Source organism: Rhopalosiphum maidis, chromosome 1, assembly GCF_003676215.2.
Source record: "Rhopalosiphum maidis isolate BTI-1 chromosome 1, ASM367621v3, whole genome shotgun sequence".
NCBI lineage: Eukaryota > Metazoa > Arthropoda > Insecta > Hemiptera > Aphididae > Rhopalosiphum > Rhopalosiphum maidis.
Genome location: NC_040877.1, coordinates 19,743,179 through 19,758,237, shown reverse-complemented (window position 1 = coordinate 19,758,237; position 15,059 = coordinate 19,743,179). Strand labels below are relative to the sequence as shown.

The 15,059-nt window shown below is 28.6% G+C and overlaps 1 protein-coding gene across 2 annotated transcripts in view; it reads right to left on the bottom strand.

The window, feature by feature from the left end:
- Positions 1-15,059, bottom strand: part of LOC113561068 (bestrophin-4) — a 49,242-nt gene that overhangs the window by 9,798 nt on the left and 24,385 nt on the right. For both annotated transcript variants that reach the window (XM_026967273.1, XM_026967272.1), the window contains exons 6-9: positions 14,143-14,277; positions 13,897-14,004; positions 7,322-7,570; positions 1,410-1,707 (exon numbers count right to left, since the gene is read on the bottom strand). In XM_026967273.1, the coding sequence (XP_026823074.1) occupies positions 1,410-1,707; positions 7,322-7,570; positions 13,897-14,004; positions 14,143-14,277 (790 nt within the window). The remainder of the gene's footprint in view (positions 1-1,409; positions 1,708-7,321; positions 7,571-13,896; positions 14,005-14,142; positions 14,278-15,059) is intronic.

Here is a 15,059-nt window from a genome sequence, read left to right as displayed (position 1 = left end):
TTAAAGATTAAGATGTATCTGACTTGAAATTTATAACAAAATGTCACCAATTATTAATTGATATTCGAAAAATTACATTTTAAGTCTACGTAATTTGAAACTACTCAAAACTTAGAATATATATTTTTCCTATATACCTGTACAAGTTACACAGTATATCGGTCACCAGTTTATACCTACGCAAAATGGATATTCGTAAAACATTATTACCAATATGTGAGTAGAAAACAGATTTTATTTTTTTTTATGTAAAACACACGAATTATTCGGTCAAAGAATAAATTTTATTATTCACTATAATATTAAATGAATGGTCAGGTTAGTATGTTGAAAACAAATGTTTTTAAATATACATTTTTATTAACTTTTAATAAATCACGTGGAATAAATATTCATACAGGTATATGGATGAGTGGGTTGCAAATAGAAACCAAATTCAACGTATAAACAGAGAAATTACTGATCACGGATTTTGGTTTATATTTAAATTTTGAAAAATTCCTGTTCTGCAGTTTACATGCCCAATATATATTATTACACGCCTATGCATTTTATACCTATCTAATATATAATAATGGCTGACACAATATTATTATATTCGCGTGTAGTGCAAAAAAAAAAGTGAAAACCTGTAGTTCTGTAGATTTATAGTGATTACGACAATGATTCCGCGCAATTTTTGTTCCGAAACTCGTAACATAAGATTTTGCGATTGGTATACACTACAAGAAAGTTTTTATTCCTAACTAATATCTCTATGCGCACACGTTGATATGGTTTTCTTGGCTAATGAGATACGATGATGACGCACTTGAGTAATAACTATTTAAATTGTTAAAACTGTACGCGCGTTTTGTCGATTTCTGCTCAATAAAAACAAATATAAGCAAACAAGTTATTAACACGACGACCTTCAGAACGAATCATTTTTCGTTATGACGTTTAAATACACGTGAAATATCAAACACCTAATCAGTGTTTTTCCGATTTTTTTTTACGTTAACGTATATCCCACGTATATTTAATGAAATAGGTAGATAGTAGATACCTAAATAATAGCAAGTGATTCGTATAATCAACGCGCAGTTATATAAAAAACTACCTCTGCCAGTAGGGTAATAAAATACAAATTGAATTTTAATTTTACAACTGATTACATTCATTCCACGAATTAATATACATAACTTATATAAGTTTAGAATTCTTATTTTTTCGATTAATGTATCTGTATATATATAATAACATATACACATAACTGCCGTCAAAATTTAATTTGTGTGCATATATAGTAGAATGACAAATTTAACGTTTTTGAGTGCTATATTTTGATATATTTTTAAGAATTAAAAAGAAAATTGTGTTCAAAAGAGTTAACCTGTTTCTTAAAAAGTTAAAGGAGCTATAAATACCTTGAGTACTACCTCGTCGACTTTTCATAGATTTCCTACCCCACAGTCGGTCGTACAGCGTTATCTTTTGCAAATGTGGTGTGCTCCCGTTAATGCCGTTGATGTGGCCGTGACCGTTTATGCCTGCTGACACGGGTAAGCCATTTTCCGGGCTCGAATACACTGAATTGTGCCTGGTTCGATTGAATAGACCACCAGACGAATAAGTTGTCGATGACGATCTAATCGATCCCACTCGATGTATTTGCCTCTGGAACCAATTTTTACGGCGTTCAGCCATTGGCGTGTCAACGCTCTCCTAAAAAAAAAAAACATTCGTATAAATTAATATTTTATTAGAAATTATGTATAAAATTAAAAACCATCTTTCTATTAATAAAAATATTATTTATAATTTTTTTTTTATATGAATTATGGTCACCGTATAAGTTTACATAGTGTTATATATTACTGTACATAAACGATGAAACCAAATATTTTGGTTTTAAATTAGAAAGCAAAATACTTAACGTGTATTATATCTTATTGATGTTTTTCAAACAATTTGTCTTTTTTATAATATTATATTTGATATTAAATGAATAGGTATTTTGTAGTTTGTACCAACTATACCTGTCATAATAACGAGCGAACCCATACACGTCAACTGTTTCGAAAGTTATTATCTAGTTGCGTTCCAAACATAATATAGGTACACTCCCCTTAATGATATTTATAGCAAAATCGACTAACATTTAACAATCACGAAGGGTGAGATAGCACGCGCTATTAATTCTTCTTCTATATACGAAGTCAATTTATTTATCGTAAAACACTTGTCTTATACCTTAATCCTAATTCTAATCTAACAACAGTCAGCCTAGCAGTAAAGAGGTGATTTACTTATCTTACACTTATCTAAATTTAGTTAAGGAATATAAAGAATTCTGCAGGATCCAGGTGTGATAGCGTGATGCTCCCGCCTGTAGGACACCGGGCCGACTCAATATATGGCCGAAAAATATTTGATGGTATTATAAATACCAAATAGTTTTAAACCACGAATATTGAACCAATATAGGTAAGCTATTAAGCTATACGTAATATGATAAGTTTGTGATCGAACCATACAGTTTGTAATATGTATAGTAGTTATATTTATTATAAATTAATAAATTATACATTCAACATTTCTGTTGTAATCATTACGGGATAAATACTGATAGTAGTGTGATAAAATAAATAACATTTCCAGTAAAAATATGCATCAGTTGACCAGTGTGGAATTCAGATGTAATAAAAAAAAAAGCGTACTTAAATAAAATAAATTATAATGCTTATTTTCCGCAGCTAGGAATGAGTAATCCTCTATTAAATATAAGAAAATTAATTTAAAGAATAATAATAGATGGGTAGGTATTATGTCTATGAATAGATAAATAGATGCGAAAACGGTAAATATCGCAGAAAGATATTATCATATGATGTAATGCAAATATAATAACATAATATATTTTTGGGACGTTTCAAAACTTCGATTAAAATTTTAGAGGAACCGCACTACCGCAGTCCGCAACAAATTTTAAAAACCGGGACGTTTGGAATCTTTAATATAAAAATCTATACTGTAGCTACACCTAAAAAATACGTAACTCGAGGTAAAATGTACGTAACTATACATATCAATATCCGTGATAATTGGCGTATGAATAAAATGAATAGGGAATTAGAATAGGTTAGATTAGCGTATATAGGTGTATATATATATATATAGTATAGGTGAGAGGTGCCATTACACGTTTGAGACTGTGCTGTTTTGAATACATAGCTCTTTAAGTTGTGATTAAGTGTTTAGGGACGATTAATTTTTCCGGAATCAAACTTCAATTATTGTAGTTAAAATTTAGTCTGTTACTAAACATTTCTAGTAGAAAAAAAAATATTGTTTTATTAAATGGTAAAATAATTGAGATTACTTGATTGAATGACAAATTGTATTTTTAAATTATTTTCCTGCGGCTTTATGGAGACAACAGTTATTGATGAAAATGTTCATTGTTTTCGAGTTCCCTCACGAAATTTTTGTTATCACTAATCGCTAATTGATTATTTTGTCGATTACTCATTCCTATTTGTAACATTGAATAACTTTTTCATTGTAAACGTATTCCATTTCCGTAGATTATAGTCACTATAGTTTTGTGTGTCATTCCAGTAACAAAAAAAAATAGGATGTTAAAACTGGTGGTTTATTGACTTTCGTGAAGGAATAATAAGATTTTTTCATGACGATTATATGTCATTATGAATAATTAATATTTTATTGTTGTTTCTTATGTTACTTACAGTAACAAGGAATGATCAACAAGTTATTATTTATTTTTCCACACTTCTCAAAATTTAAAAATTATTAAAAAAGGTTTCCTCAGCAGTTTAATAGTACGAGTATAAATAGTTATCTTTTTTTTTGTTGTTATAAATAGAAACTGTACTTAATGATCAATAACTATGTTTTAGTGTAGGATTTTAAAATATATTTTGAATTCTCATTTTTTTTAAATGTTTGATAATTCTGAAAATTTACGGAAATGTCGCTAACCATATACGGTCACTGTTTACAATTATTTGTATATTCAAAAATATAAGTTATTAGTAATAATAGTACTTAATTATTTTACTTAATAGGAAGCTATTTATTATTATTATTAATTTCTTATAAAAAAAAAGTTAATTGTTAATATAAATTGACAAGTTGTATTTTGTTTGTAAATCTAGTATATTTTTTTCCATCAGTTAAATTTAAAAATTAAAATGTTGGGCATATGGTTAGATCACTGCTATGATTGCAATAAGGTTTTTAGCATCATATTTAAAATATACTCTGGTATGTTCTGAACTTGGTTCTGCGCATGTGTGCTATGTCCCGCTGTTTGCTGTTAGTATTGTCTGCCGAAGAACGCAGACAGGTTTATGTTATAATTAAACATAATATAGTAATAATGAAAACATGCCTTCACCGACTATATGATATTCTTTCTAAAGTTGATATCATACCAGTGTATTTAGTCATACACTCGTATTTAGTATATTTCAGAGGTCTTATGATGTTCACGTACGAGTATATTGTGTGTTAGATATACCACCGAAAAGTAGGTATATTAACAGAAAAAACTCTCTGTCGATAGATAAAAAAGTTGGAATAAAATGGGTTTGGACCGTTTATTATTATAAAATATTGGGTTGCATATCTTCCCACCTTAATAGTAATCAGTATCTCATAATATTATTACAGCATACATGTGCAGGGGCGGATCTGAAGCTTGTTTAAGGGGGAGACGAGTAGGGATATTTTGAGTGGTATATATATGTATATTAAATAATTTATAAATACTAATTAAAAATAAACGTGGTAATCACCACGTTGCCCCCCTCCCCAAAAAAAAAAAAAAAATCCGGCTCTGTATATACGATACTATACATAGTTTATTTAGCGTAATCTTAAATTGTAATGGTTTTGTAAATACCTACATAAAACCTAATAAATTATAATATACAACTTATAACGTACGATGAATGACGATAAAAATATGTTTTATTGTATAGTATTTAAATGAATTGTTTTCCATTAGAAATTAATCACATAGATATAATAAATGAGATAAACGTCTCAAACTATTGCAACCGTTATAATATGTCATACACTTGATTACATTCATAAACATTTTGAAAACATAAACGAAAGTATCCATACATATTACATACGAGTATGTTCTGCTTTCTCAAAAGCCACCCATGTTACATGTACATTGTACGTACCTATATTATTATTTATTATAATTATAATAATTGGTTAATATATTATTTCATTAGAAGATTAGAGGATTTTAAAACGATTTGTCTACGATTACGCATGCGCATTAGGCACAATCATAATTAGAAAACGCGTCGATTTGTGAATTCAACTCGCATCGACGTCGAAATAACAATAATAATAAAATAAACGAAAAATTCTCGTGTACCTTAAACTATAATGTATGTTTTTAATAATTCAATAAAATATAATCGTCTGAAAACTTATTCGTGTCTACAACATTTAATTTTGAAGAAATAAATGGCGGACTAAAGAATAAATATTCGGATTTTCGACAGTTATACGATTTTTTTTAAATTACAGACGTGGTCGACGAGATAGCTAGACGGTAGTATGAAGTTTACTTGTATATACACAACAAACATAAATAATAGTAATCGGACCGAACTAGTCGAGTGAAGCTAGTGCAGCAATAATACGTATTATTATTATTATTATTATTATAACTACTACTTATTGCATATATGTATGGACTACTATTATACTACCGCCACCTGTGGCCTGTAGTGCGCCTGGGACTCCGCGATATGCATTCCTACACGATTGCTTGACCTTCGATCGAATATAGGTATGCACACATATTATACCAACATATGTGTACAGAAAAAAAATATCAAAACCAAAATATAAACACGGTGGGCACAATATATTATAATTTATAATTTAGCATATTATACTTACCCGTCCGGGTTCATTAATCTCAACACGACGAGCAGTCGATTTACTCAAAAGGAGTGTAGGATGAACGTACACAATTATATTAATTCTAAACGCACAGGGATTGTTATTATTCGAATTACGCGCAGGTTTAAAAAATATATATTTTAGTTTATCAAACAGATACACAATAGTGATGACTATATCTCTCATAAAGTAGAGTGCGTTTTATCATCTGTCATAACCATAGGTCAACTCGGTCGTATTGTATACGGTTGTAAAATATATTTTGAAAATATATTAAATAATACTATTCAGATACATTTTTTATTAGTATTTTAAATCCTGATCGAATGCCTCGTGTATGATTTGTCTGGATTCCAGAACCTATTATATATCATTTATCATATTGCAAGATTGCAAGAATATGACGTATGGATTAACGCAACAATTTATTGTTTCAATAGTAAGTTACTTGAAATGCCTATGTATCTTTATTATTATTTATCCCATTAGTTGATTTTAAAATATGTTCATTTCTCAATTAATCAGAATGGAATAGTGACCCAATTTAACCCTAAAGATCATTCAACACTTAGTATATCATATTTTTATAGTAATAAACTAATAACAATGTGTTTTGACTACATGTTTTCAGTACCTAAGTACGAATTACACTACTATGTACTATAGTGCATATTTTAATGTTCTTTTTTCAAAATATAATAAATAGTACTATTGATTATAAATTTATAAATAATAGTATTTATAATCAATAAAAATACCTACATATTTAATTATTTGTTAGTAATATAAGTCTTGAATCTTGATCATAAATGATCGAATGATGAGATATAAATCGATTAAAGAGATTATTCCTGATATTATCTTGTATGTGCGCGAATAGGAAGTTTTACTGTTACGTTGAAAATATAAAACTAATCCGTTGTGCAGAAATGAGGAAGCGACGTTGTACGTCGTTTCGAATACTTTTGCAAAATAATAATGATAATACTAACACGCGACGATTCGGTGTGGCACGTGATTCGCATCTAGGTACAATTATCGTGATCGGACAGGACATTGGCCGAGTTATCTGTAGCTATAAAACCGATTATTAGGTATAACGTAATTGTAGCTACCAGAGACTTAAATCAGAAACATCTGTTCGTCGTCAGACAGGAGGGGAAATCGATTAAGGCTAAAGGTGATTGAGTGGTGTATGGGTGATGACGGGGAAGGGGTGAACTGTGACGATGTCCACTCTTGTCCAGTGTTTATATAAACGACAATAATAATAATAATAGTAAAAACGATAAATTACAAAGGTACAAAATATAAACAATAATATTATAATACATCGATTATTGTTGTTATCATTATTATTAAATTATATTGTACTCACGTAGTCTGCGTACACGTCCTCGGGCACCGCGGTCTTCCTGTGCATGTGATGCATTGGTGCCATGTTCGCATACAACGAATCCGACTCCTTGACCTTATAGCACTCAGCCGACCCCTTGGGCTCCTCGCGCCTGTAGTGTTCCGATGCCACTGTGTACGGCAAGTCTTTGGGCACTACCTCGTCCCAGTACTGGTCTTTCAGTAGTTCCGGGTGTTCTTCGTGCATTTCGTCTACGATCATATAAGCCGCCTGTACACGAACAAAAAATAATAAATTATATAATATCGTTATTAATTATTATAATATGCATGCTATCCAATTCCCCGAGCAATTTCCTATAATCCTATAATCGTATTATAATATTTGGCACCCTGCTTAGTTGAACTGATTGAGAATAGTCCTTATATATTTTTGTGCCTTGGCCGTAAATATACACATCCTATTGTTGTAACTATCGGGCAAAACAGAACTATAGCATACATATTATAAAAGATATGGAAATAAAGGAATTACCGAAAATTGCAGGTCAACCCGAGTATTCTTCCAACATATTATTGTACACGTAAACCTAACCTAAAACAAGTGTTTTCCGGACATGTGGCCAAGTAAGACTTACTTTTTCATGTTATAATTTATGAAATATTTTTCTATACTGCATGCAATGTTATGTTCGATATTTACTCTTGAATGACTCAGTCATATTATTTTGTAGCCCTCCCCCCCTGAACTCTGACTATACACCCTGAACTCAATACTCTGCAAGATGAGTGGTCGTCTCTCAATTGACCTATCTAATTCTTCTCCCATCTCACTTCTAAACCAGTACATAGCTTTTTGGACGCACCTAAATGTCATCCTCCCAAGCAAATAATACTTATTTTAGCAAATAAATATAAGACACACGTACAAATATAATTGAATTATGTAAATTGTAAGTGATTAAATACAAATATATATATATATAGTATTATACTATTTATAATAATACAAAAAATATAATGAAGAACACATTCAAATGTTTAAATAAATCAATGTATCATATAATCAAAAAAAATACAATAGAGTGGGGAGGCAAAAACGGAATTTCTTGACCTCATCGGATAAAACACGATTGCAAACGCTGTACCTTTTTCACAACACAATTGCGGACAGCCACTATGTAACAAAAGATATTGTCAAAAAAATCAAACAGCTGCGGACACAATTTGGTGTAACGTTGTCAAGTTGTGTGATACAGTATTGTAGTCTCCCGAGCCTACAGATTATTAATTTTATGATCGGTCTATCGTCCGGGTGTCTTATGTGGGCAACGACTATTCATAACGGTTTAAAGTATAGTACATACCTATACATTAAGTTTATCTTAAACTATGGACCACACAATATCAATAATAATAAAAATAAAAATGATGATAGGTGATAATTTATGTATGATAAAATAGACTTCATATTTCTACGAAGTCTAGAATATTATGATGAAAAAAAAGTTTAATATCAAAAACTACAGTATTAGATATTACGTACAAATTAAAACGGAAAACGCTTAATATACATAATATACACAATTAAATTTATATTTTTATCACTCTGTAATGATAACTAATTGTTTTTAAATATTGTAGAATACTTTTATAATTTTTATAATCATTATAACTTATTTTATTAATACTGCATGAATACTCATTTAATAAGCTTAAAATTCCAACATTATCGAATATCGAATATCGAAGTATTATTTATAAATTTTACAACATTTTGTCCGCAAACGTGTCGTTTTCGGGGTAACATTGTTTTATTGCAACCATCCGAGATCGTGTATCAACGACTCTTTCGACCATCTCAAATATGTCATTGATGCGTTCCTTACACTGCATGACGAAAGGGATGAAAAAAGTTCACATTATTTTTAATGTATAAAATAATTCTACGGTTTACATACATTTTATTATAATCGTTGTCATATAATAACTTATGAAAAGTTATCTTTAAAATATAAAGAAAACCATTAATGTGTAACACCAAAGCTATACTAGTTTATATTGTAAATACTCAAAAAATGTTCTATTATATCAAAAACTGTCTACTTAGAAGTAAATAAATAAACAACAATCATAATAGTGTATTGATCATTGGCGTATTGTCATTAATCTTTATTATAGTTATCTATTGAAATATTACAGTTTAATAATGCTTTATATAAGTATTTCCGACTAAAACCCACGTACATTACACTTATCCCTCGGATGAAATGAAGTTTCAATAATACGCGATAACGAATACGTCACATTTCTCGCGTTTATACGGCGTACGTATACACCTACCACGTATCTATATAGTAAATAATACACGTCTGTGGTTAACTCGTACGTGCGATAACTACGCATTATTAGTCATGTTGTACTATTGTTAAGCAGATACTGCGCTGTATTATAATTATAATTATGTATTATTATGTTTATCGTGTCGATAAAGTATACTATTGCAGATATATACAGGGTGATACGCCATACACAGTTTAACGCGTGCTGAATTCATTTTCACAGTCTATCCCTGATATGATAGAAAATAAAAATAAAAAATAACTTTATGCATAATGCATTGATGGTAATAGATGTCATAATATTTTCTACATTTTTTCTATTTCAAGTATTTTTTTTTTTTAGATTTTGAGCTTAGCGAGGCATGCATATTATTGGTATTAAAATGAAAAGTTATTATGTTTTAAAAAAAATTAGAAACACAATGATTATTTTATTGTGATTCAGAAAGGAATAATCACAGAGACAAGACAATTTTCTACAAATATTAATGAAATGTGAATGGTAAAACTTTCATATTACGAGTCTCAACGGGCGACAAAAGAAATACGTTTAGAATTAAATAATTTTGGTTCAAATTTAATTAATGTTCTCAAAAATACTTCGTTAAATAAAAGGTTTCGTATCATATAGAATTTTCGAAATATTTAAACTATTCATACTATAATTCGGTACGTTATTGATTTATTGATTCATGAATGTTTAACAATGTTTTTGGTAACTATTATTATCTCAAATTACCGAGTTAAGAAAATAAAAATTATATGATTACACCTACTTGTATTTAAAAATATAAGCTGATCCACCCGTTTAATTAGCTTAGAATCATTTTGTTATTTACAATAATTTTAAACGTATATTACAGTAACTTGCCTATACACAAATAATTTTACAAATAAAACCTAAAATATCACTATGACAAAAATAAAAAATACTTATTAAATTATTTACTAACTGTATTGTGTATCTACTTTCAATATATATGTGTATATTATATAGGAATACATTGAACTGTGTCAATGAATTTTCTTTAAAAATCACAGATGAACATTTATAGCATATTATCATATTGATTGAAACACACTGTAGTCTGTACAATGAAATAACGAAACTATGTGTCTACATAAATACCTAGTAATATATTAAACTCACGACTGATAATATATAAATATTTTTAATTGTCAACTCTCGTCATAATACATTTTTGCAACACTTGAGGTTTTTTTGAAAAAAAATTTATAGTTAGATCACCTGTTGACCTGTTGTTTTTTGAAATTCTACATATCTTACATATTCATATATTGTTAATAATAATGGTAATTGTTTTAAGTGTTGACAATTAACATAATAGTATTTCATCGACGTTATTGCTAAAAATTGAAAATTTTACGCCACGACTTTAATTTTAGAAATATTGTTGAAAATTTCGATATGTTAGCATGATATAATATTCTAAACTTATAGCAATGATTCCTACATTAAATGTTCGAACTATAGTTTCGAATAGTTGTACATAAATAACAATTAATGAGGTAGTTTTGTTGATAAAATATTAGTTTCCAATAACAAACCTAAAAAATTAACTGATTAATTTATTTTTGAGTGCACCTGGTTTCATTAAGTATATATCACTGTAATGGATATGTTGAATTTTAATTCAATGATAAATCATTGTATACCAAAAACGGTTCTGAACGATAGAAGCGGATGGGTCGGCATTTATATCTGAGGTTAGTTTATCTTATATAATATAATTTTCTCGACTCAGTAAGTTAAGCTTATTTTTTTTCAATATTATTATAATATGTAAGTAATTTGTTGGTCAATATCAATTGTGTCTTTATCGTAAGAATAGTGAAAAAAGTTTATAACTATTGCTTATTAGTAAAATTATTTTAAAAATGTCATTGTGTATAGAAAATATTAAAACGCACAATAGCTAAAATTACAAATCTATAAGGATCTCATATCTAAATCTTACAAAAAAAAAAAAAAATAATAAAGATGATCGAAAACTGACTTTTTTGCTTAAATACGAATATTCTAATATTCTCGTTTTTCATGCTGTTTTTGTTTGTTTTATTCAATTATTAAAAAAAGTACTAGCATTCTTAGTTAAACCAATTTAACTACTGTTTACAAAAAAATAAAATATATTTTTAGGTAATTTATAAATTATAAATATAATAATAAACATATCATTATAGCACATATACTCAAAAACTACTCGATCGATTTTGATAGAAACTTAAAAGTTTAAAATGTTCTTAAAGATATCAAGAAAGTATAAACTCTATACTATAGAGAGTAGAAACTACGTTCAAAAATATATCAAGTACTATATTATCCAATCCACTCCAGGGAATCCGCCCCAAGTCAAATGAATTCACTGAGCGAGGTACATCAATTTGAATATAACCGATATACGTATACCAATATAATAGCACCGTGTTTTATATTTGAAAAATTTTTCTTGGGTGAAGTCAGCTTATGCAGTTAGTTAAATATAAAAGTGAAATTAAATAATAACTAAATCATTAAATAACGATAATTTAATTTTTTGATGATTTAAATTCAACTTGAACTACAGTTTACTTAATACAAACTAGCTGTTGTTTATATACGTGGCTTAGAAATTATTATGAAAATATTAGTATTGGAATTTACAACAGTTATTTGTTTTTAATTAAGTTTAATGTGTTTACAGTATAACAAGAGCACTAACCGCTTTTACAACTTTCGATTATTCAAAATACATTTCTAAAGCAGTCGAAGGTATATTATGTAAAACAGTGTCTTATAAATAGTGTTAATAATTTAAAAAGTTATTTTAGATTCTGAGTCATGCAAAGAATGTGTTGTTATAATTATTTTTAAATGATAACAAGAAAAAATATATATTAATAATGTGATACTTATCGGAGAGTCAATTAATTTATACTTACACTTGTTTCTAAAACGAATTAAAAGTTTATAGGTGTATACATTTTGTTTAAATTTACTAATTGAAACAATAATATGATTTAATACAATTTAACTCTAACAAAAAACAAAAAAAATTACGCAATAACATTATTTGTGACTACGTGTTTGATCAATGATCATGATGATATAGGTATTGAATTACACAAAGTCAATACCATATTTAGGAATACGAGGAATTTTGAAACATCTTTAAATTGTATGATTGAAGTATCAAAGGGTTACGATTGTTAATAAAATATTAATATCCTTGACCCTAATTATAACTTTATTAAGTTTGGCATTACGACAATACCGGTCGAACGATTAAAACGAAAAAGAACATTATAATATTATTATAGTGCGGCCTCTTGTTCTGTCACGCTTATGTGCTTACCTCAAAAAAGAAACGAAAACCGCGGATATTGTATATATTGTACGAGCGGCGAATTGTGATGGCTTGTAATTAATGTTTTAAATTATTTAGTAACGAGAATAAAAAAACAAATAACATTCATCCGTCAGTTTAAGAAAACATTTGTCAACTGCTTGTGCGCGCGTATCTTATTCATATACCAACGTTTGGTCTCAATGGACGGTAAAGTCTAAATATGAAAGTCGTCCAACTATTGTTGTACTTTAAAATGATAGAAAATAAATGTATAATATAAAAAAATTTGCATTTGTAGGTACGCGTATTTTGTTTTAAACGAAAACTGGAATAACTCGTTTGATTTAAAAAAAAATGTACATACATACATATGTATGCCATTGTAAGACGATAGGATTCAATTGTTTTTGCTGCCATTGTCGAAATTTTTGTTGGCTATACGTATATACTTATATTAGTTATGGTTTCTATAGCTATAATACGCTTAGTGGCGGTAGACGTCTGCGTATAAACGTTTTAAAATTTTACAAGTATGCAATTTTATAATATAATGTTAATATTATCGAACCGATTTTTACTGAACCTATAAATAAGTATAAGTAATAAAGTTATAAAACGTATCTATACCTATAGCGGAAAATTGTTACAGTCATTTTTAAAAATATTAATTGTCTGTCAAAAAAATCCGATCCAAAGGATTTGTAAACACAATTAATAATTATGTATGAAATATTGTTATTTGTTAAGTATATCAAAAGTAGCATAAATTATACAGTCAAATCAGGTAGTTAGTATGATATGAGTGAATTTGTTTTGAGCTTATTTACTTCCGGTATCTCTACTGCAATTTGTACAGTTTTGATTCTACAAATAATAATATTTTGACGATGAAGATTAATATTTACCTTTATGTGGCGGTCGATCAACCAGTTGAGCTCTATGTCGTCGTCGTCTTCGCCGAAAGGTCCAATGAGAACTTCCGCCACTTTCAGCCATCCGACGAAGAAACAAAACTGAAATAATAATAATTATATACATATAGTCATACAATATTCAAAAAACTATCAAATACATAATATATTATATACGTTCTGCGAGGAATCTAAAAATCAATAATAGTTAGCTGATACTATGACGAAAAACTTGCAAACCTCGATAATCGTCAGGATCGGTACGTATAGGTCGAACTCTTTAAAATCTTTGAATCCCCAATCTGCCGGAGGCTCTACCATCTGAGCTCCGATAAGCTGAGCGCCGAAATAAGCGTACAACGACAACGTCACCACCTGTCGCACACAATTGATAGTTTACAAAAATTTAAAAACATAAGTGCGTGGTACGTACACACTGAATGCGTTTGTATAGTATTATATTCGATTCGTGTATTGTTGGCGACGAATTACGAAATAAATACTATACGCGAACGTACCACTGGTAAGTATGGGTACATTGTACATATACCTATTATGAAATATTATAAGAAGCTTGTATTATAATATGAAAAAGTAAAACAATAAGAAGTATAAGTTTATTATGCATGTATTATCATGACTGATGAAGGTGTTAGTATATGTTTGGCGCTTTAACCGTATACTCGTTTAATCTGGCATTTTGTATTAAAACATGACGTATATATTATAATATAAAAAAGTATTAAATATATTAAATAATTAAAATACAATACCGGAAAGGTACATAAATATTTTCTTCGTTTCTATAAAATAATAATGCATTTTTACAGTAAATTCCTAGTTTTTCGTTGCAAAAAAAAAACAAATTTAAATCCAACCGACAATCACGACTATACATAACACGTGCGAAATATTATATTAGAAAAAAAATTACATTACGCGATACGGTCTGTTGAAACATGAATGCATATTGATGATGCAAGTAGTTGTGGTTTACAAAAACTTATTTCAATATCAATCGTCAAGCCATCAAGGCCATTTCGACTTTTTGTATTTCGTATTTTTAATAATTTCACACGTTAGTCATGCATAATAGAATATAAATAGGTAGACGCTGTAAAACAAATCACTGTTTTAATTCCAATATTTTATCAAAT